The 24,267-nt window shown below is 34.1% G+C and overlaps 1 protein-coding gene across 3 annotated transcripts in view; it reads left to right on the top strand.

The window, feature by feature from the left end:
- Positions 1-24,267, top strand: part of LOC113235616 (membrane-bound alkaline phosphatase-like) — a 66,108-nt gene that overhangs the window by 23,548 nt on the left and 18,293 nt on the right. For all 3 annotated transcript variants that reach the window (XR_003310884.1, XR_003310883.1, XM_026471386.1), the window contains exon 2: positions 5,274-5,572. Coding sequence is in view for 1 of the 3 variants with exons in the window: in XM_026471386.1 (XP_026327171.1) it covers positions 5,274-5,572 (299 nt within the window). In the remaining 2 variants the exon portion in view is untranslated. The remainder of the gene's footprint in view (positions 1-5,273; positions 5,573-24,267) is intronic.

Raw genomic sequence — 24,267 nt, 5'->3', positions numbered from 1 at the left:
TAAATTGCCCTAACTGCACGTTTCTGCAGGACAAAGATTCTATTGATATCGGCGGCATTACCCCAAAGCAAAATGCCGTATGTCATTAGACTGTGAAAGTAGCTGAAGTAAACCAATCTAGCGGTTTCGACGTCTGAAAGTTTCCTTATTTTTTTAATCGCGTACACTGCAGAGCTGAGCCGTTTTGACAACTTACTTATATGGGGACCCCATTGCAATTTAGCATCTAACGTTATACCTAGAAATACAACTGTATCCATGTATAATGTTTATATGTATACGTGTATAATGCTTAAAGATAAAGTAATTGAGAATCTTTTTTTCTTTTAAACTGACAAGGAAAAGTGTCAATGTCGCGATTAGCATGCTTCCGGCCTTTTTAATGTTTTACAAACCTTGTAGATTTTAATTCAATTGAAGGTAGACCCCTTGAGGACAATGAAAAAAGGAAATAAGGAGGTTTGTGCGTGTGTAGTGTACTTAGTAATACCGATGACTTCCTAAAATATCCAATGTTCCTATTCCAACAATAGCACTGTATTGAATGTAAATCTTTTTTCAAAATTATAAAGTACGTCCATTAAGAACGATGCGATCAAACCATGGCGTTGTCGTTTCTTTTCAAGTCACTACAACACCTTTCACATCACAATTCTCTCTTATCACTGTCATGTTCCGATAACTTTGTTTAAAGACAAAATGCAAAATTAGGCTCAAAGAACGGAAACACTCATAGAGCGAAAAAAACAACAACAACGACTTGTGGTCTCTTTAAAAATGAACGTTTATATTTCTGAGTTACGATGCGTTTTGGTTATTTTAATTTTTTTTATTTATATACTCACGCCCTTACATTCCCATTGGGGTAGGCAGAGACTATCGATTGCCGCTTATCACGATCCTTACAAACCTTTCTTGCCTCATTTACATTCATCAATCTTTTCATACAACTTATTCTTGTCACTACGCACTCCAGCCTTTTTAACAACACTCTTAATTTGGTGAGAGAATGCTCTTTGTATCCATCCTTTTCCAATGATTCCTTCTACGTTAGCTTTATATATTTCTTACGTTAATCTACGTTAATTCATCATTCTTCATGGGCCCAAACCACGTCAACATACCCTTTTCTGTTTTTGTCACTACATCCTCTTACAAACAACATTTTTCATATGACACCATTCTTCACTCTGTCACACAGCGGCACACTACATATTCTTTTGAGGGATCTCATTTCAACTGCATTCGCTCTACTCTTATGCTTCTTCTGCCACACCTAACACTCACTCCCATATATTAGCGTTGGAACCAACACAGCATTATATACTGCCACTCGTGCTTTCTCAGATATAGACAGGCTGCACGTCATTCCCTTTATGACCCCGTTCACCGCATTTCCCTTTTTTACTTTTCTTTCAATGTCTTTCTCACATTTACCATCCCTTGTAAACATGCATCCCGGGTACACAAACTCTTTTACTTGTTCAACTTTCCATCGATTTCAACTACGTATTCTGACATACTATCGTTTCTTTCAAACACCATTACTTTATTTTTATCCACATTCATTCTCATTTATTAACAATATCAAAGTTATTTTTATTAAATATGTTATATAGGGTTTTTCAACAAGAACTTTGTTTTGTAAATCAAAATAAAACAATAAATTTACCTACATGACAATAATTAAAATTTTTAATGTATTAAAAAATGTAAGGTTTGGCAATTATGAATCAAAAATGACGTCTGATAAATGTCCACCACGACTACAGTTACAGATGTCGTTTTTTTTATTCAAATTTTTAATCACTTTTTGATAAAGTGGTGGGTCTATTTCGTTAATCACTTCACGAATCATTGAATCATTGTCATCTAAATTTATTGTTTTATTTTGATTTACAGAACAAATATCTTGTTGAAAAACCCTTTATAATAAAATAACTTTATAGATAGCCATTAAGATATACAGGAGAGAGAAAGTTACACTACTTAATTAGTTATTGATTGATTGCTAACACCACAAGAGAATTCAAATAATAAAAAATATATCCTTTACAATATATTACTTTATTATCTCCCAATAAGTACAAAATATAAATGATCGAACATAGAGTATAGATATGGGAGACAGGAGCCCAAACTAGATACTTAAGTCCTGTGCTATGAATAATTAGAATAAGTGCCATAACACGAATAACGAGTTACAGATATTTTAAAGAGACCACAATGCGTTATGGACGTATTTTTCGCTCATTGATTGATTTGATTGTAACCGTGACGAATGTCTTAAGTTCACGTGTCAACACTAAAAATCCACTTATTTCATTGAAAACAGAAACATCATCTGTGTCCTTCAAGTTAAAAAGCGAATTGAAGAAAACATACCAAAACAAAATTTCTAAGCTTGGTATGAAAGCCACATATGTGATCATACGTCAATAGCGTTTTTAACACATGAAAATTATAAAAATAGTACGAGCTATATGAAATAAATTATTACAGAATAAGTTGTAATTTGGCAGATATGGCCCTAACACACCAAGCGTTTTGTTCATTTTGGTGGTTAAAAACAAGTCAATTTACTTAAATAAAAGTTTGTAAACAGCTGAATAAATATTCTTTGTTACTCAATTTCACTAACAAGTTTCCGAAAAAGTTTATGGTATAATAAATCAATATATTATGTATTTATGAATAAAAATTTGTGTTTGTACGCGTATGTGTACCGTTACAATTCATCTGATTGCGTTACAACTCTCGTGAATTCCAATTAGATCCCAATGCTGGGTTGATTCTTTTTACTGTTTTTAACTGTCTTTTTTTCTTTCAATGTCATTACTCACACAGCTAATATTTTATTATTAACTTAAAATCCATTTAAGTTATCAAATTTTAATAATCAAAATGTGTTCCATTCAGTACTATACAAATTCTCAGTCTTTTGATAATTTCTCTTCCTGTCGATTTATTTATCATTTCATGGCGATTGTTTAAAATAATAAGTTAAAAGTTTGTACTCGTTACAATACCGGCACGCTATGATGGCCGTTTTGACGGTTGTCCACTCATCAAGTTTCGTATTAATTCAAATTAAAAGGAGCTCATTGATGTACGTTGTTGTCAATAGTGACGTGCAGTAAAATGTTTGGAATATGTAATTTTACAACACAACTTTTTTTTTTGTTGTTCGAAATTCGAAATTTTTAAAAATCCAATACGATCGTCACTTATAGGATCGCCAGCACAACTTCTATCTCCGGCAAACTGGCGTCAAAGCTTGATCAGAGATATTGAGCTTGACGCCAGTTTGCTGTCAGTTAGCATTTCCGATTTGACCTCACTATTGTAATCTGTCAAATGTTTTATCTACGGTATTTAAGGTGCTTTTCCTCGGTGTGGCATAGCCGTGAGACGCCATGTATAGTATTTAAAATGATTATCTTTACTCTTATTATCCATTACGAAATAAAATTAATTACTAAACAAAATCCATTTATTTCATTAGGTAAAAAGATATCATAATGAAGGTTGTTATAATTTGTGTCATGGTACACTGTCATAATAGTTTTTCTAATACACACCTAGATAACAATTAGACTGTAGTTTAGGCGTCATAGATAAAGGCAATTAGTTTTGTTGCGCATTAATTACTTTTATTGAAGAATATTGACAGAAGCCATTTGAAACGTTGTTTAATTCTTTATGTCACGCGTTTTTAAATAGTTTAATGTGGACCTTTTTCAACGTGAACTAAAATAGCAAATAATTAGTGTATACATAACATAGTACATTTTAATTTTATGTAAAACATTATACATAATAATTAATCAGTAAATTTATATTTTAATTTAATAAAATGATAATATCCAGAAAAATAACAGATTGGAATTGGACTGGTCCAATTTAGCCCTAAAAAGTGGGAACGATAGCAGCGTTTTGGGCATTCTGCCGACGAGAACGAATTATGTCTATATTGTCCCTTTCCTGATTCCTGTTCCTGACATTGTTTAACCGATTTACTTTTCAAAAAATTTTCGATTTCAAAAAAAGGAGGAGGCTCTTAATTTGACTGTATTTTCTTTTTTGTGTATGTTACGCGTTTACTTATTATTATTTGGGAAAACCGACTTTTTAGTTTAATTAAATTTTTATTGAATTGATGTTCAATTATTTTTTGTGAAATTACTCCACTAGTTTTTTATAATTATTACTCTACTTAAACTAAAAAAATATTAATACAAAAATCGAACACTCAGAAAAAATTCCTTCGATCCGGTCGGATTTTCGATTCGAAGGAATTTTTTCTGAGTGTTCGATCTTTGTATTAATAATTTTTTAGTTTAAGTTTATATGTACAATTATAAGCAAAGTTCGAAGTCGGCTCCATATTTATAGCCCATAGTTTCAGCACCCTTATCTGTTACTTCTACTGCTTGCCAGTAGAAATACAAACACTTTCACCAGGAGCTCTACTGCTGTTAAATATTCTTCACCAAATGTCTCATGTCTTACTTGTCACTTTTTTATTTATGAATAACTATGTTGTGACAGCCCTAATATTTAACAACCCTTAAGGCGCATTTATTCGACGCGAATTTCATCGCACCCACCCCGCACGGCCGCCGCGCAGCGACCGCGTGTGTCTGACTGTCATGGCAAAATACGCTCTGTATGTTTAGCCTTTACGTTTTAAGTTCAATGAGCGTCCCGGACACGTGGGCGAGTCTGGCTTGAATATGGTCTACGCGGTGACTCGCGCGGCCACTGTGCAGTTGTATTATTCAGAGCAATTTAAATGTTGTTGTCCCGTAAATAGAATTCAGATTCGCCATTAATGTACGTGAAGGCGTGGTAATTGGGCGTCCGCGCGAAAATTTTCGCGTCGTGTAACTGAGCGCTTACAGTTTTTAATAATAACAATGTGCACCACGCCAATTACTTGGTCTGAAATCAGGAAATTCCCTGTAGAATAAAAACCAGATACCACGGTATTCACTCCGGAACGCTACACAGTACACCCCGACCGACACCAATTTGGAAAAAAAGTTTCCAAATTGGTTCTACTGGGAATTGAGCCCGGGACATCCTCAACCCTCCCTTCCATCGCCCAAGTAATCCGTTGGGTCGTCAGTAGTTGTTAAAGTACATTAGTCATTTTTCTTTAAATGTAACGGTTCGTTTTGTTACAAAATATGTATGTACGAAGAAAATTCATCAAGTCCAAATTTGTCAGCTTTAAGTATGAAAAATCACACGTGTCCCTTATTTTACAGAAGATACGTCTACACCGAAACCAAAACATGTTCTCGACACGATTATGAGCCCCGCTTACATACCAACAGAAGAAAAACACTCCTCATACTGGAAGAATTCTGCGAAAGAACATTTGAAACTCAAATTGGCAGAACATCATAATAAGAATAAAGCTAAAAATGCTATACTGTTCATTGGTGATGGTATGTCTTTGGCGACTGTGATGGCGGCAAGGACGTATGCTGGACAGCTGGAACGAGGTTTAGGAGAAGAGAATGTTTTGGAGTTCGAAAAGTTTCCTATTAGTGGATTGGCAAGGGTGAGTTTTTCTTTTCTTTTTATAACAATAATTCATTTATTTCAGACATTCACAATCTATAATATTTGTTATTAAAAGTATTTAAAAATTGATGCTAGAATTTACCATCTGTCACTAAAATTTTTAAAATGAAAGAATTGTGAAAAATAAATTAAAATTATAAAATCAAAATTAAAACAGTCAAAAATTAAAAAAAAGAAAACTTTCCAAAACAGTATAAGAATGATTACAAAACAAAATTAAAAGTATAAAAATTTTAAGTTCATATTATAAATTGCTTCATAATAATTTTATCCACACACATATCATAAACCCTCTGTGATGTATTCAAAAACCGCAAATTACGACCAGCATAAAGGTAAACTGTTTTGTTACAACAAATTTCTTATCTGTGAAAATGTTATTATTGCAATCTGTGTTATTGCGTAATATAGCATCGAATTCGATGTTATTATTACATTCAAATTTCGAACATCTTTGAAAAACAAAACAATTTGATTCGACCTCAAAATTGTAGTATCTATCGAGATGAAGTTTTATTCGAAATGAAATGTCAATAGCCAACATTTTGACAAATTTCACACGTTATTTGATATCGAACGATTTGACAGTTGGGGCGAACAGCTGCAGATAGGTGTGTTGGAGCTGCCTCGCACCCGCCGCTTGTGTTGGTGAAGAAATATGTACACTATATAAAAAGTGACATATAAAACCTTATAAAACATGTTTTACTCGTATACATTTGCAATTGAAGCAATATAAATGTCATTCCAATTGTTGAAATCACGGGTCACGCAACTATAACACCACAAAACGTGTAAAATACTTGAAACAAAATCCTTTACATGATAAGCTCGCCTTTATATCACTTCAGATTATCTTATTGTTAACTCCTTAGAATAATAACGCATAGAAACCTAGTCCGCACACGCTAAGTGAGGCAAATTGAAGCGCTCCCAATGGGCCTACACGAGCGGGCGGGCCGTCACTGCTCAAGGTCAACTTGCACCGCGAACAGCTCCAGAATTTTTGCTAAAAATGACGAAAGGTGCGATAAATGAGTGTAAAAATACGTCAGACAAACATAAAATAGATACTAACATCACATTCCACAAGGAAGTAACGCGTTTCAACTTGTATTTTTATATAAATATTCACTAGAACCGAAAATTAACCTAATACTAAAACTAGCCTACATGAATTTGATTTTTGCCTCACTTGTGACAGTTTGTTTGATATGGAACTATCATTCTATGCGTTATTATTTTAAGGTTAACTCATATATTTTGCTATGTTTTTTTATTACACATACAAAGTTTGGTTGCGCTTGTAGCTATTTGGTTGGATATATGAAAATATTAATAGTGTGTGCGGTGTATTGGTGTATTGTATATTTATATGTATAAAGTTTAACGACGGTATCATAAACACCCAGACTCGCACAATACAGAAAAGTTAGTCTTTCCACATTAACTCGATTGTGGATCCAACCCAATACCTCGGAGATGGCAACACCATGAAAACCGGTGTACAAGCGCAAGATCGTCAAACTAATTTATCGGAAAAATTACCAAATATTTTTATTAAGGCACAATATTTACGAATATAAATTCCTTACTTGACATTGAAAAACTGTAATATTAACAAAAGTCACTCGCAATGAAGGTTTGTCACATTAAAGTATCTAGGTACTTGAAATAAAGGCGAAATATAAATAAACGGCAAAGAAAGCTTTGTAGAATCAAATCTTTCAGGTTGGTCTTAAAACTGGCTGACTGTATGCTGAATGGAAACATTAAGTTGTTTGAAGAAATTCTCGTTTCCACCATCATACCTCCCGCCAAAGGAGTAGAGCCCACATAATATACTCCGTTCAACTTCACTTCATTTTTTATTTTTTATGGCTCCATCATATGAAATGATGATTTTGACAAAGTCACGGCCGAAAGAAAGAAAAAAAAGAGAAAAACCATTGAGTTCTATTGAGACAATAACCGGTGTTGATGGATCCGCAGAAATACTCAGATGAGAATTTAAAAGAAAAGACATCAAACAATATATATTGTTTATCTGCATGACTTTATATAGGGTAGAAATATGGGGGGATATAGGTGCTACAGTTAAGGCGTTATTTATGTTAATGGGGCGAGGGAACTTTGAGGATAGTGGGTTATAAAGCGGGAGAGATATATTAGGGCAACTCCGGTCAACCATTTATTTAACTTTTGACAGCTCGAGGACTAATCAATTAGTGGCGTCCTAATGCTTTAACGATTTGATTTCTTATAACAATCGATTTTATTTATGAAGAATTTTTAATCGTGAATGGGATCGTGATGCATTTGACAATTTGTGTACTCAAGTTCAAAGTGAGAAGAATCCGACGATTAATTACAATAAACAATAAGAATGCATTCTAATTAATTATAATTTATAATTTAATTATAAGTTATTAGACAGTTACAAAGTCAAAAGCACGTCAAGCTTTACACTTAAGACCTAAATCCAACTCTATCCCGTTTACGATAAGAACGGTCCAAAGACAAAGTGTCAAGCTTGATGTGCTCTTGTGCACCACAACGTATCAACTTGAATAATCTTCGTTACTTAATCTGTCGGCTCGATAAATATCGGAGCTAAAGATCACGTCGATTCACTATACTAAAGAAAACAGTGTTCATGAAGTATTGAGTTTTAATTATCTACGGTTGCCTGTGTGTTGTAGTTAAACGATTATCGCTGGTTACAGATTTCTTACCAAGATGACTTTTTATTCTTCTCCAAAAACTTCAAATCATAACAGGGTAAGACCTCTAACTAAAATCGTTAAGTTAATAACCTAACCACGAAGGTCTATTAATCGATAAAAACTAAGTAATCACTTCGTTATTTACGTAAAAAAATAAAAAAAAGATTACATTTAGCATCTTGAATTCTTAGGTTTTAGCGATTGTTACACATAGGAAATGAAACTATTTTTCCGGATTCAAAACGCGTATATTTCTATTATGAATTTTTCTGTAACTTGAATCGCAAGTAAAAATATTTTACCCGTTACAAAGACAAATAGTACTTGAAAATGAGAGTTAACACAATACTTGAAAAAAAACGATTTAATCTTAACAAAAAATACCCAATTGGTTGAGAAATAACAGAATTATTTTATTATCAACCGTGAACACGGGACCTGTAAAGGGCCAAAAACGCTGGTTTGTTTGAAAAAAATAAACATACGCGATTTTAAATCCGGAAAAATAGTTTTATTTCTTACCTTGAATTCTTTCAAAAATGTAAAAAAAAAAGCACAGTGCAAGAATAAAAAGAAATCACACAATTATTAAACTGAAACGTTTACCTACTTGCAATGAAAAAACGTTGCAAAACCTACCTAAAGAAATGTTGCAAAACCTTCATTTTATTATTGCGTAACAGTTTATTCGTCTTGAACTTGATTCATTACTGGCAGTCCATTTCTTTTATTTCTTGAACATTAGGAGAGTTTTTTTTATTATAAATAACGAGCGCATTTAACCTCAAACTCTCCTGATAGAAAATGACGATGGATCATGCACATCTAACTAATGCCTATTGTAAACGTGCATAAACAAATTCACTCTGGTCTTGAATAGGCCCAAATTATACCGGGAACAAGTCTGTAGCCTGGGAATTCCATTCCAAAGCCGTTCGCCATACAAATGTGGAAGCGAATCGCGTCGTGCGAATCCTTGGAATATCCACAACATAGACAGAGTGTATTAGTTAAGTAAAAAATGACGCTGATTCTGGGTGCACACGGGCAATTAATTCCATTCCAATTGAATCCATTTTATTTTTAGAAAATATTATAAGAAATGTACAGGAAACGTGCAATAAAAGCTTAAATACTAAAGAAACTAAACCTAGGATTAAATTATCTGAATAAAATTGGGTCCACGCGGCAAGGTGCCCAAGATACTGGCAGCGTTCCCCGTTTGTATGGCTATGCTAATGCGTTGGGTAAGGTAACTGCTGTATATAAGAAAACAATGATATGATCAAGTAGTAAAGAAATAAAATAAATTATTTAGATTGAACAATTACTATCATGATGCTAATTCTTTTATTTATTTTTTTATTTTGTTTTTAATTGTAAGTCAATGTTTGTAACGGATAAAATAATTTTCCTTGCAAAAATGGTAATAGGCAATTCGTAATAGAAACGTCTTTTGTTAAATTAAAAAATGCATAGTTTATGGCCATTATAAATTTAAAAACTAGCAATGTAGCAGGCTTAATGGACAGGGGTGCGCGGATAGACCAAATGAGACGTCGATCGTTAAAATTGAGAGCTGTGTATTAGAAAACTTGCGTAGGCCTAACTAACAAGACTAAATTAACGAGACTAGATACCCAATACTGTGTCTTATAGACGTAAGAGCATGATATTTAGGGCTAAAGTGGAACATAGACTCTTACATTACATTACATAGGCTCTTTAGAGCTTGGGCCGTTTAATGTAGTATAATGCAGCTAGTTCTGAACAGCACTCTATAATTCAAAATATAAGAATTGACTTCTACGGCCGTGAGTTGAAAGAGCGCATGTGACAAAAACTTAAAACCGAGAAAATAATGTTGAAAAAAATTAAATTGTAAAATATCTACTTTTTTGTTGCGTTAACTTCATACATGATCCATCTTGGAAAATACTAAAAATAGGGACAGATCGGTCTTTTCTTTTAATTATCACGGCGTAACAAAATTATTGAAACAAGTGTCATACGCGCCCTTTCAACTAACGGCGGCAGACTTGTACTAAAACGTTAACATATTGCTTGCATGTTTCAAGATACCATTAACACTATCCAACGGTTCACGATGGAACTAAATGTAGAGTTACTCATCTTATTGTTGTTACTTAATATACTTAACCTAAGTAAGAAATATTTACATAAAAAAATATGTAGGAAAGGAAAAAGAAATAATTTTCCACCTTAAACTTTTCCCTTTAAGGCACAAAATGTAATCCAAGCCCACGCCTAATGGCATCGTGCCCAGAAAGCTGACAGTTTCCCTTCGGATAGCTAAACCCATTTGTAAAAAAAACGTTCTACCATATATCAGTCGGTAATCGTACTTATGATAACAAACGAGTTTAGCTAAAAAATATTTAGAAATCCTATACAGGGTGTAAATTTGAGACGGGGTAGTAAGGCCAGCCACCTTAGTCGTTGTAGTTACAGGAAAATGGTTCTAGAAGAGTATCCATGAATTTCGAAGATATTTTGATTGACTTTCACAGATTTTGAAAATGGTACAATCAGCAAGATAAAAGGCAAGTTTTATACCATTCGATCCGGTCTCTGTTAAGGATCAATAGTCTCTATGCGACCAACTGAGGTAAGAGTACTTGAAATGTCAGAAATCGCAAAAACTTTTTACCATACATTTTGTAGGGACATATTTAGTAATCAGTTATTCTAGGTAGTTAAGGAAACTAACAAATTGACAACATATTATGTATTAGTTAAATGAAATTTATAAAAAAATACAACAGTGTTCAACAATTGAAAGACGCACTTGCAGCAATTTTCAATGGAATCCATCCGAGTAAAATTTCAACCGCTACTTGCTCTTTGCGGAAGAGAGCGAATCGATGCATCCACCAAGGCGGCAATCAATTCGAGCACTTACTATCATACATTTTTTATGTTATTTTGCTTTTTGTTATAGTTTTTATTTTTAAATACATAATATTTTCAAAGTTGTCAATTTGTTAGTTTCCTTATTGTTAGTTTCCTTAACCTAGAATAACTAATTACTAAATATGTCCTTACAAAATGTATGGTAAATAGTTTTTTGTGATTTCTGACATTTCGAGTACTCTTACCTCACTTGGTCCCATAGAGACTATTGATCCTTGACAGAGACCAGATCGAATGGCATAAAAAAAAGTTTTGTAAAAATTGCCTTTTATCTTGCTAACTGTACCATTTTTTCAAAACCTGTGAATACCAATCAAAATATCTTCAAAATTCATGGATAGTCTTCTAGTACCGTTTTCCTGTAACTACAACGTTTAAGGTGGCTGGCCCTGCTGCCCCGTCTCAAATTTACACCCTGTATGGGGGGAACATACTTGAGTCAAATGTTTTGAACTCTAGAAGGAACAGATAGTGATATAGAGTATAATAAGAATTATATAATGATATAGTAAGAATTTTGAAGTACACTAAACTTACCTTTGTTTATCGCTTTTCACGTTTTAACAATCATTACGCTTAATTCAATACTTAGAGTACACACTTACTGTGTGTGTACTTAGAATACACAAGGCGACTTCTAGATGCGCGACTGCATCGATGCAAACGCGCGACTTCATCGATTATGTGCGAAAAATCTGTAAAATAAAAAAATTATATAAATAATTTCAGTAATTAAAAACGTGCATCGCGTTTTCATCGTGCTTGCATTGCGTTTACATCGCGTTTGTATCGCTTCTTAAAGTCGCCCGTATGTGTAAAGGTAGACGATTAGCGACTACATTACTACAGATGCGCTGCTAAAAGTTGCCGTCGTCGTGTGTCAATATATAATTATGTATTTTCCGAAAACGCGTAAATTATGCTGACGTTTCTCTTCCCTCAAAAGACAAGGTAAGAGGAACAGTTCAGAAGGAGTTCTCAAGAATTTACAACTGTCTAATTTGTTTTTTCCGCCTTTTGGATTTGGAGCATCGTAGCGACATCTCTTTGAAATATATTAAACTATTTGTTTCTCTGTTGTATCGACTGAGAGACTATAGTGCTCTTTAGATTATAAGTTAAGTGTTCAAGTCCCTCTTCCTCCAACGTTAGTCTTACTCCACCTGACCTAACCGTAGAATTGCTTTTTTATGATCGATTATATCGATTTTATTTTAAGTGAAATTGTTTGTCATTATAGGTACAATCATTATCTACTATACATATAGTCCCCTTGAGCACAAAATGACCTTACAATGTTGACGGGAAAACATTAATTAAATAGTTCGATTTAGAATTAAATGTTCTATTTCGTGATGTAAAAAATTAAAATGTACGTCACCTCTATTAGCGTAGTAAACATCCTACAAGAGTCTCCTTTAAAAACACTGTTTTGGGCCATAATTCAAGCTCAATGACAGCTCTAATTTTTTTATGATAATTAGTGACGGGAACAGGACGGTCTGTCCATAGAAATTGCAGTCCCACTCAGAGCTTTAAATCGCAAAGACCTGAGGGGCACTGCCTTTACGCCAGTCACTCTAAGACATAAGTTGACAAGTCTCATGTGTCTGTAATTACACCAGCTACCCTTACTATTCAAAACTAAAACGCAGTAATGCTCAAATTACCGCTTGGCGGCAGAATTTTTACACACATAGACTATCACAAATTACACCCAAACTCACGAGAGAAATAAATGTAGGCTATACAAATATTACTCCCAGCCCGGGAATCGAATACGGGACCTTTGCGTGGCAGCCCAGCATGGTAACCGTTCGGCCATGGAGACAGTTTAGCAGAAATAAGATGACAATGCTTCCCTGGATGAACTCTTTCACAAGGAGCTCTACTGCTGCTGGAGTTCTTAGGTTTTCACGGTTCAGTCCATACTGGTATACATATCGAGTTATTATGTTAGGTGGTTTGTTAGAAAAATCAATTCATTTCCAATTTTTTTATGTTATTAAAATTGCAACATTCATGGGGCCCCATTTGAACCATCGACAAGCAGTAGTCGTACACGTGTCTAAAGTAAGACTTACATTATTTGATGTAATGGCTTGCCTGTGTTGTTATCTGCTGAGTTGCCCCTACTTATGCTGATTACAAGCTTGATAACTCTATTATTAATACAAAAAAATGCAGCTATTGGTAATCAAATCTGAAAAAATGGCAAAAAAATGTACGTCATTGTTTATGATTGTTCACCTTTGAATAATAAGAGTCTGGTAGAATATAGAATTTTTATTGCTAAAAGAACTGCTAAAATGATAAATGATAGATGGAATGTGCGATGACTTGCGAGAGAGTTTTAGAACTAAAGTGTATTTTGTCTTTTATTAATTTCTAGTGGAATGAATCCAATTACCGGCCAATAAAGTGATATTTATATGGCGCGTAAGCCTGGACGCTTAAAGCGATTTATTAATGATTCCCTGGACTGCACATCATACGAACGTATCCGTGCTTGAGGAATTGCACTTGCAAAATTACAAACGCTTATCCTCCGTCTGTTTGTTCAGCATTCTGCAATTCTTTGGTCACATTGCACGCAGCAGCGCTGATAGTCTCGTGAGAGTAATTGTTACGGGCAGGATTGAGGGCAAGCGACCGATTTGAAACGATGGTGTGACCAGGTGTCTGAAAGTCTGGCAATACCAGTGAGCGTTACAATCTGCCGCTCGACCCAAGCAAAATGAACCATATTAGTACAGGAACAATTTTAACTCGAGCTGAAAAAAAAGCTAATAAAAAAAGTAATAGTCCCATACAAATCAAATTTGATTATCCAGCTCTAAAGATTGATATTGACCCACTTTCCGTTACCCGATTTTTAATAAACTCTTAAATAGGATAGCTTATTTTCTTTCATATACTTAGTAATATTTTTATATTCATGTAATAGAAGCACTTTTGACGTATGATCTGACATGTGGCTTTAAGACAACAATCGCAAATTTTTAAATAATTATTCGTTCGTTCCTGGAACATTCTCGACGCATAGCGAGCGTCTGTAGGGCTGTTCTAATTTGTGTTCAAATCAACATTATAAGGACCATACGTGATAAATACGACTGTAACTGTATCCCTGCAAGGATTATGGAAAAAAAATATTGTCGTTGTGCAAACGTAGTAATTTTACGGTTCGATGTACATTAACCGCCCAAGCTAGAGCCGCAACTAACTGAATTAACTTTATTGTAATATTTATTTGAGGCTGTTTGTGTAATGCAAAATAAACAAAATTAGGCAGAATATCCTTACTGAAGTGCATCAGTCTTTTTATTTCTCTTCTTCAACCGACTTCATTAGTATTTATTGTATATATAATTATATGTGGTTACATCGACATTTTTGTGAACAAATTTTGATAATTCTTTATTGCTGGAAAGGAGGTTCTTCAGGAATAAAAACTATAATAATAAATACCATCCCGGTTAATTAGTTTTGTTTTAATTTTCTCTAGTTCTAACTAGTAATTTGTCTAAGCAGCCATATGGTTAACCATTCGCTTTTGGTTCAAAACAAAAACGCGTTTATTTTGTATTCTACTTATATATTTAAGCTCTTTTAGTACATGTTATTAATATTTAAGTGTAATATTCGGTACTCGTCGTCTATAGCATAGTTCAAATTTCTGTATAAATTCATATTGTAATGACTGTTTGTAACAAAATAAATAAAAAGAAAGTAATAGTCCCATACAAATCAAATTTGATTATCCAGCTCTAAAGATTGATATTGACCCACTTTCCGTTACCCGATTTTTATTAAACTTGGCAAATAGATTTAATTCCACAAACTTTAAAGGTCGCTTTTTTATTAAAAAAATTATGATATTTTTTACCAGCAACTTATTCAATTCTTAATGTTACGCACGCACACTTTTGAGCGCAAATTTTACTATTGAACATGTTCTATAGACTTAATTTGATCTTAATTATCCCAAATCACAGATCGAAATTAAATACCTGGGCTCCGTCACAACCTGTAGAATTGTATTTTTATGTTAGTTGTGATTAAAATTTCATGTATATTGATTGAGAAACAACCGAGTAATTAAGACCGCAAATTATGCAACTCGAGTGAATGATAAAAAACTTCGCTCGTTCCGCTTGTTACACTTCGGTTAGTCTAGAAAGAATAATTATCACTGGTGATGACTGTTGAATTTTGTACCCTATTTAATTTTTATCGGAAAACGTATAGTTTTACTGTTTGTAACTCTCTATGTTACAAACAATACTTTACAATTTTTTAATTACTTAATTTACCTGCAATATTCTTATCGACAATGACAGCGACGCAACTCTATTATCAGCAGGCGTATGTCACGTTCAAGGAAATCTGAGCGGGCGCATGGCCGCAAGAGGTCGCACGTACTATGACGTCACGCTGTCTTCCGAATCAAAAACTGATGTTCTGAATTTAAAATCATTAACATTAATAACAAACTTTTTTTAAATTCAACTAACTTGTAAAACTACAAAAAGTCACTACAGTAAAAAGCGTAAAATAACAAAATACTGATTTAATCCAAACGACAACCGTGCACGAAATACTTTTTATTTATTTTTGTCTTCTTTGTATAGAGTATTATAATTACTTATTAATCAATTTATCTACATTTGTGGTTTATTTATATAATTACAAAGTGACAATTCTTGTACAAACCTATTATTTATAATTTTGATAAAATATTATTATTGGTGTGTGCTACTAATCAGTTTGAAATTTTACGTAATCACTAATAAAAATATTGATACTTGTATATTTACATTATATAATTAGTTATTTTTTGAGTCGGTACTAGCCACATATGTAATAGCGAGTGCATATTGTCCGCAATATCTATTTAATGAATCATAGAGTATAATGAATTTTCATAGTACGTCAACGGACGACAGTGACATAGGAAAAAGGCTGAAGGAAATTATCTTCCACGCCATTCAATTGCGCCGTGAAGGCCATAGGCGTTGTTCTTTAGTAGGAATTTTATTCATTGTAACTACATTCTCTGATAGTACCTTTTTATTAAATCTTCTCTATGCTGTTGATAGGTGAGAAAAACAAATAACGTATAAGAGCATTGGCTTACAAGGTACATTAGATTGCAGTTTGACTACTTATCTCTCTCTCTTTTTTCGCTTACACTTTGAGAATCACTAATTAATATCTTCCTCTTTTTCAATTGTTATCCATCCACTGCTGTGTGTAGGTCACTTTTAATGCACACCGTTCTTTCCGGTCTTATTACTATTTATTATTCCTCATTCAAATTTTCCTGCCATTTTGACAAGGTTGCCAGTTCAGGCCATTGTTTGCCTGACTACGTTTTTCTGTACACTCCAGCGCCCTTCTACCCTCTGATTATTGGCATATACGTCTGCTAGCTATCACCTGATCGATATCAGACTCGTTATTCCCCAGATCTTTGTGTTTCAGAACTGATCTCGGAGGAATATACACAGCGTTCTACAGCTCTCTTCGTGACCTGCGACTTTTCCACAATCTTTCTTATTTGGGGTCCATGATTCAGCTAAGCATGAATAATTTACATCACCACATAGAATTTCCAATTCTGAATCGAAAGATGTAACTCAATTGTTTCCTTCATAATTGTTAAGTGGACAGATGAATGCATACAAATCATGGTAAAGACGAGCGAGATCTCAGGAGTAGGTTTTGCAAGCCCTTTAGAGGACAATATTTGCTCTTAATATTGCAACGTAAAGATCCCACCATACTTTAACTTCAATGAAAAATAAATTAGAAATAAAATTTTTGCTTATCCTCAAAAAATGCGCGCTGAACAATTCCTTTTTTCTTTCATAACACCCCTCGTGGAAGACTGACATGAGTGTAATTACGTCAAATATGTTTATTGCTCCGTTAGATCCATCTCTAATTGGAGAGGATGTGGGTTATATTTTTCTGTATCTAATTTCCAATTGGAGTAGATGTGTGTTATATTTTACTGTATCTGATGGAGCAATGAACATATTTGACGTAATTCCACTTATGCTATTCTTCCATGAGGGGTGCGATTTATAAATTTTACTTTCCAAGTTTTTCGATATTCTCAAACTTCAAAGTCAAAACAACTTATAAAGTACCTGATAATAATAAAGTAGTTCAGTGACAACACCACCTAATATGCAGAAATTATTCAAAAAGTGTGGTATGCAGGCGCGGCCCAGACTAGAATCCCAAACCTTAACACCGAGTGCTGTTATTTTATAACTACTACAAAACTAACGTTATCGGAGTACAACTAAAACATTGCTTTCTGAAAGTAACACTTTTCGCAAAAATATCGACTTTAACGCGTTCAAATGTAACATAGTTAAGGATAATTAAATACAACCTTCAATTAGTCAAGGAACTACTGCGATAAAAAGAATAACAGTCGTTTTGTAGATAAGTTACATGCAGTGGGTCAATTTGAATGGGTATCAGGATTACGCTCAGTCGCAGAATGTCCGGTAACCTATCACAAACTCGAATTTATTCTTTTCGAAATACATTTGTTCGAATTTTCATTACCCCGGAAACCGAATTATAACGAAACCGTTGTTCTTTCAGGATATGTTGGATGTTTATCGCAAATACACGATTAGGTTCGGTTAGATTAGAATAAATTAGGTTTAAAAGAATCAACATTTTCCTCTCAAAATTACTTTCCAGGTTATGAAAATTCGAGCGAACGTAATTTCCGGAAAACGTAATTTCGGACTTCTGACAGGTAACCAAAATGTCCACTTTGCAAAATATCCTTTTATATAAGAGTAATAATCTTGTATAGTATATATATCTTAATCTAAACACTTGGTTGTTGAATTTGTAATTACTTCAAAAAGGTAAAAACGGCAAACTTACTTATCTTGTTTTAATTTAAAACCATGGATATTAAAATAGTTATTTTCACGTGCTGTAGGAAAATTGAAAAAATATACATTACTCAATAAAATCACTTTTTCAATAATTTCAAACATAAAAATGGTGAATGTATATATTGCATAATTGTAAGCTTGTTCACTGTAAAACTGACTTAAAATATAAACATATTGTTGCTAATAAATATTTCAAATGATACCTATATCGTTATTCATATTTTGACACATTACAACAATAGCCAGTATGTAATTTTTTTAAATAGGCTTAAGACGATGACAAGGGTCGATGACCTTGCGTCGATGACCTTGAGCGATAACGCGCCTACTATAATTTCTCTATTAGGGTGGCGCCATACACCCCCATGCGGTAAGAGTGTGGTAGTTGGACCTTCCGCTTAATTTAACATAATATAGATTACCGCTAGCAGATGGCGTTGTACTTAAAATACACACATGCTATCAAACCAAAAAATATCAAAGCATATAAGAACTGGACATGTTATGCAAACAAGAAACAACCCACACCTCGAGTGATATTGAGTTATGTATTTAGGTAGAACACCAGACGTGTCCTTTACCCGCTCACAAAAGATACATACCAAGCCAAAACGGGGAAAATAAAAGTCCTTCAAGGTACCAACCCTAAATAAGTAACTTTTTAATAGCTAAAAAGAACCTTGCTGCTTGTCTTCATATAATGTCTTTTTTAAAATGTGCTAAACGGATCCATGTCACATGTACTGAAGTACTGTAGATCTTTGGCGTTTTCATTACGAAAACTAGAACATGGTTCTCGTTAACTAAATAGAAAGATACATAATATTTTCTATTTATTGCTATATAATATAATAGTTTCCCTATATCGTTCTCACTGCTACAGTACATCGTTTGTCTCAAATAAAGATGCGCCGAGTACAAGTTTTACCGAGTAACCGAGTACCGAATATTACTCGGTTTAACATTTGCCGAGCCGATTACTCGGCCGAGTTACTCGGTTCATTACAACCGGAACGCGATGATCCTAAAAGCCCCCGTTGCTAGAATGAGGCTGATATGTCAATGGAAATTTATTGTCGCGAGAGCAGAGTCCTTTCCAATGGTGGGCAGAGCATAAAACAAAATATCCAAAACTGGCACAGTTAGCACGAGTGTTTTTATGTGCACCTGCAAGCACTGTGTATAGCGAGCGGTTATTTGCCGAAGCGGGTAATGTGTATGAAGAAAAAAGGAACAGACCATCACCTGAACGCGCAGAAAGCCTTGTAAATATTCCTACATCATGACTTGCCTTTGCTAAATTTTATTTATTAATAATGTAAACTTTCTTTTTAAATTACTAAATTGCTAGAAATTGTTACAATTGTCTACAATTTCTAGCAATAAACCTCTTTTGAATATTTTCTATATATTGTTGATTTTACTTTATTAAGTCTATAGCTGAGATGCTTTATTTTAACCGAGTACTCTTCTCATGAACCGAGTTATTCGGTCGAGTACAACGAGTACCGAGTAGCAAACGAGTACTCGGCGCATCTCTAGTCTCAAATAACTTACCTATTTATTTCTTCACACTGTTTTTACAAAAGTCTAATTATCTCGAAAGTGACATTTTGTGGGTTGGTTATAGTTTGCATAACAATGTCCAACTACATATCTCGTAAGTATCGTGCTCGACGGTAGACAGCCGATTACAATACAATATAAATTAATTTGTCAAAACTGGATAAAACAGAGTTCTGGCAACGTGTCCCACGAACGCAAGCTATGCAGCAGAAGTTTTCAACGTTGCAATTTTACTAAATAATCAAGGACGCAAACAATAATTTCATTTTTGTTTTGAATACTTTGTGTTTTAACTTCTAATCGAACCAAAAATATATTTTTTTTTATTCTCACCTAATGGCTAAATTTGACTTTTTTTAAATATTTTGTTTTGATTTCAACGAATTATATTTACTTTTTATTATATTTATATTACTTTATATTTATATTACGCATTATATTTATTTATTTATTTACGCATTATTTACGTATTTTTTTGTGTATGATATTTTTTCACACTGTTAAGGCCTGTCCATAATTTGCAAGCAAATATTTAGCTGGTACTTTAGTAGGCGAAAGTTACTTTTTACTCCTAAATTTGTTATTTGTCTTCTATTTAAAACAAATAAAGTGTCAGCATCTAGATAAGTACCATTTAAATAACCACACCAAATTTGGTAGTAAGCAAGTTTGCTTTGCCTGAGAAAAATATGTCAAAAAAAAAACCACCAGTGTCTCACTGTAACCCAGTTTTTGTATTACCTATGACAATAAGCAATATTCTAGGAGTTTCAAGCTACACTTCAAGATACGTGTTACAGGATGTACTATTTTCAAAGTTCCACGTGCTATGTTATCGCCTAAAAACTTACACAAAAACACCACATTTAAGCGATTTTGGGCACCTCATCGCCTTAATCTGTAAGTAAGTGTCATGTTAAATTGAAATAACTACTTTATTGCAAAATAACCCAATTGTTATTTTGCAATAAAGTAGTTAAGAAAGTAGCTTATGTGACTACATCCTACGTAGGAATATTTTTAACCATTTTCATTTCTCAATTGTTGTACGCTCATAACCAATGAATAAACAGATTTGTTATTATTATATTAAATTAAAATAATCAGCCCGTTATACGTTTTATTGCTGGGCATGGGTCTGCCCTTAGAGCGATGCCACATGATGCGTTGCGTCGGTGATACGACGTCTAAGTGGTGACGCTGCGTTGTACTACATATAAATTAGAACTATATGCCACATGATGAGTGGTAAGCACGCACGGCAAAATGAATGCGTTCAAATTGAAAAAGGGGGCCGGAGACGAAGCGAGGAGAGGTACTGCAGAGCGTAAGGAAGCGACGTTACATTGCGATATCGCGTTACTCGTGTGGCATGCGTTGTAACGCACCAGCAGCGCCTGTGTGGCATCGTTCTTAGAGTTTAAGCCATACGATACATTGGCCGAACATTTCTTTTATATAGTTATATAGTAAGAATTTTCTAAAGTCCCATAGGTTTCGCTAGGCCGTAGCGTTCAAGCCAGTCATAAATTACTAATCAACACATTGCTTTATATAACAAGAATAAACAACAAACATTAAATATGTGACAACAAATCTTTTGTCAAACAACATTTGCGATACATATTTTCTGTCTATTCATTAGTGAAGTAACAATTGTCCATTAACAATACTGTTAAAGGTTAACAAGTGCTTTAGTTGCTTAGAGTGTCATTGGGACCTTTTATGTATCTAGGCATTACGTCAAACAAATTATTGTATTTCATTATATCTTCAACACTATCAACAACCCATTATGCGTGACACGACTGGGTATGAATCTCGTCTAAGGAGAGAGTTTTCCATCACGATGTTTTTGTTTCTCCGTGTAATGAAAACAGCTTTAATCAAAGGAAAACGTAACTTTACTCATCGTTACAATTATTATTCACCAGTCACATGCAAGCAAAACCTAGTCTAAAACACTTGTTTTCAACACGGGCCCGAACAACCGAATAGCCCCAATCTTACATGTCAGTCGGAATTTACAACGACGGAAAAATAACACGATACCGATGTTGTCCTTTTATATATCGAAACCAAAAGAAAAATATTGAATAATGAAAACCTTCAGTGAGAGTTATTGATACTAAATATTGGAGTGCAAGAAACTACCCTTCTACTGATGACGTACATCCTTAATTTTCTCTATAGATTTGGCGCACCCTGGAAAACAATCGACGACTACTTTAGGCCGATTGGGCAATCCTTTCACCAAAATGGACAAACACGTCACACACTTGGAGGCTGTTACTAGTGTTGCGGATACCGGCAATAATGGGGGGTTAACGGAGTGAACGGGGGGTTAGAAAGCAGAAATAGAACAGCGCTAACAAATCTAATAATTGACCTGTGTGTACGTATCCGTATAGTCCAAAAATATTTTATATTTATTGTCCATTGGGTAGTGTAGGAAAAACAGCAAAACATCTAACCACAAAACAAACGGTATCACATTTCATTGGTAGTTAAATATTAAATATGTAATTTTTCAATTTTCTTCCGTTATAGCAAAGCTCAAGTTAAACTGGTCGTTTTAAAGTGAAACAATTGACGACACTCGTCAATTGTTTCGAATTCGCCTGGCCATTTGGAGCGCAGTTGTCACCGTAATGATTTGGCAGAATAGTTTTCAAACAAATTGAATGACATATCGTCTCTATGTCTAGTTATGAACTAGACAAACAATTAACATTGTAACATAGTCGCTTAACGTCAGATGAGGTTGTGAAGCTCGACATAAAAAAGCATAAATCCTATTTTTATGAATGACATATTAGCTATTGTTAGCATTGTATCAAAGTAAAAATATCGATAAATAATTTGAAATATTTACTAAGTAACGGTTCTGTTTATTTACGAGTCTATTGTTCAGTTGACGATGCTTACATAAGCGTTAGATATTAATTATAAATTGTTGCCTTTTAAACGTTTATCACAGTCAACATTGTTATTTTATTGAAAATAGATATCGATTGCACTCGAGTACAACCGATTACGATACTAATAAAAAGTGGCTGTGGCGATGTAGAGGACATTGGGGCTATTGTACGGACACGTGTCTGGAGGTCTAGTTTCATTCTCCGTCCGAAACAATGACTGTCAAATACTCGACCAAATTTAACCCTAGAAAGATAACCTACGCCTCAGAGGCGCCCGCGCGCAGTTTCATTCGCTGTCTCTTTGTAACGAAAGTTCGTATCCAGTTGACCTTTTCTGTTAGCTCAGTAGTCGGTTCGCTGCGTCGTGGGATGGTCGTTTTGATGCGGTAAGTACCATATTTTTGGAGTTATGGCTAGGCGATGCGCTCCAGGAGCGCATAGTTATCTTTTGTGTGACTTTCGGCAAAAGTAAGATATGAGTTACATTTACATAAAAAGTTTAGAAAATTTGTTTTTTTATTGGTTTTAGTATAAAATCATTGCGTTTTCACTATGACGAGCCGAAGAATATTAACCGATGATGATATTTTTGCATTGGTGGCTCAAGATGAAGAAAATGAGCACCAGGAAAGTGACAGTGAGACTGAAGATCATTTGAGCGTTGATGACGTACAGAGTGATCAGGAAGACGAATTTATCGATGACGAGCCGTTGGAAGATTCTAATGATACTCTAAATCAAGACGATGTGACACCGCCTGTAACTTCTGAAAACCCTGAACCTTCCGAAACATCACGTCATGACCGCCGAATAATTATTCAATAACAAGGAAGACAAACAGATGGCCCATGACTATGCTATATGGCATACTGAACATGGCTTTTGTCAATTCATACGTCATATATTGTCACAACGTCCTTTCGAAAAATGAAAAGCCGCTAAATAGAAGAAATTACATGAAAACATTGAGTACCAAATTATCAGAACCGTGGATGAAAGTTAGACTTGAAGCTCCTACTTTGCCGAAACGTCTTCGAGATAATATTGAAAATATTCTACCCAAACCAGCTGTGCAGAACTCCGCTGAGGATGAAGAAGAACCTCAAGCTAAGAAAAGGTGGTATTGCACCTTTTGCACAAGTAAAAAGAAGAGAATGTCGAAGATGACGTGCGCCAAATGCAAAAAAATAATTTGTGGAGAGCACAAAAATGATGTTTGTTATGAATGCCTCTAAACCAAATTTTTGCCAAATAAAAACTAATTACTAAGGCTGATTATGTTATAGTTGACAGGTGTAACAAGTGATTTAATTAGCTTGTAAGAAACGAACTATTTTTTTTTTAAAAACCTCTTTAGAAAGAAGACTGTTAATTTTGTTAAACTTTTCATGGAGGTTACTGAATTAAGTTTAAATTTTGAAATATATTAATATTTTCCCTAAAAAACGTTTTTTATTATTAGTTCATTAACCTGACATTCAAATAATTAGGTCAGTAAATAAAATAGGCAGGTAAATAAATAAATAAAAATCATATATATGTCATGCGCCTCCGAAGCGTATGGTTATCTTTTGTGTACATTAAAATAAG

This window comes from Hyposmocoma kahamanoa, unplaced genomic scaffold (genome assembly GCF_003589595.1).
Source record: "Hyposmocoma kahamanoa isolate Upper Pololo Valley unplaced genomic scaffold, ASM358959v1 88, whole genome shotgun sequence".
Taxonomy (NCBI): Eukaryota; Metazoa; Arthropoda; class Insecta; order Lepidoptera; family Cosmopterigidae; genus Hyposmocoma; species Hyposmocoma kahamanoa.
This window is presented reverse-complemented; position numbering and strand designations above follow the sequence as displayed.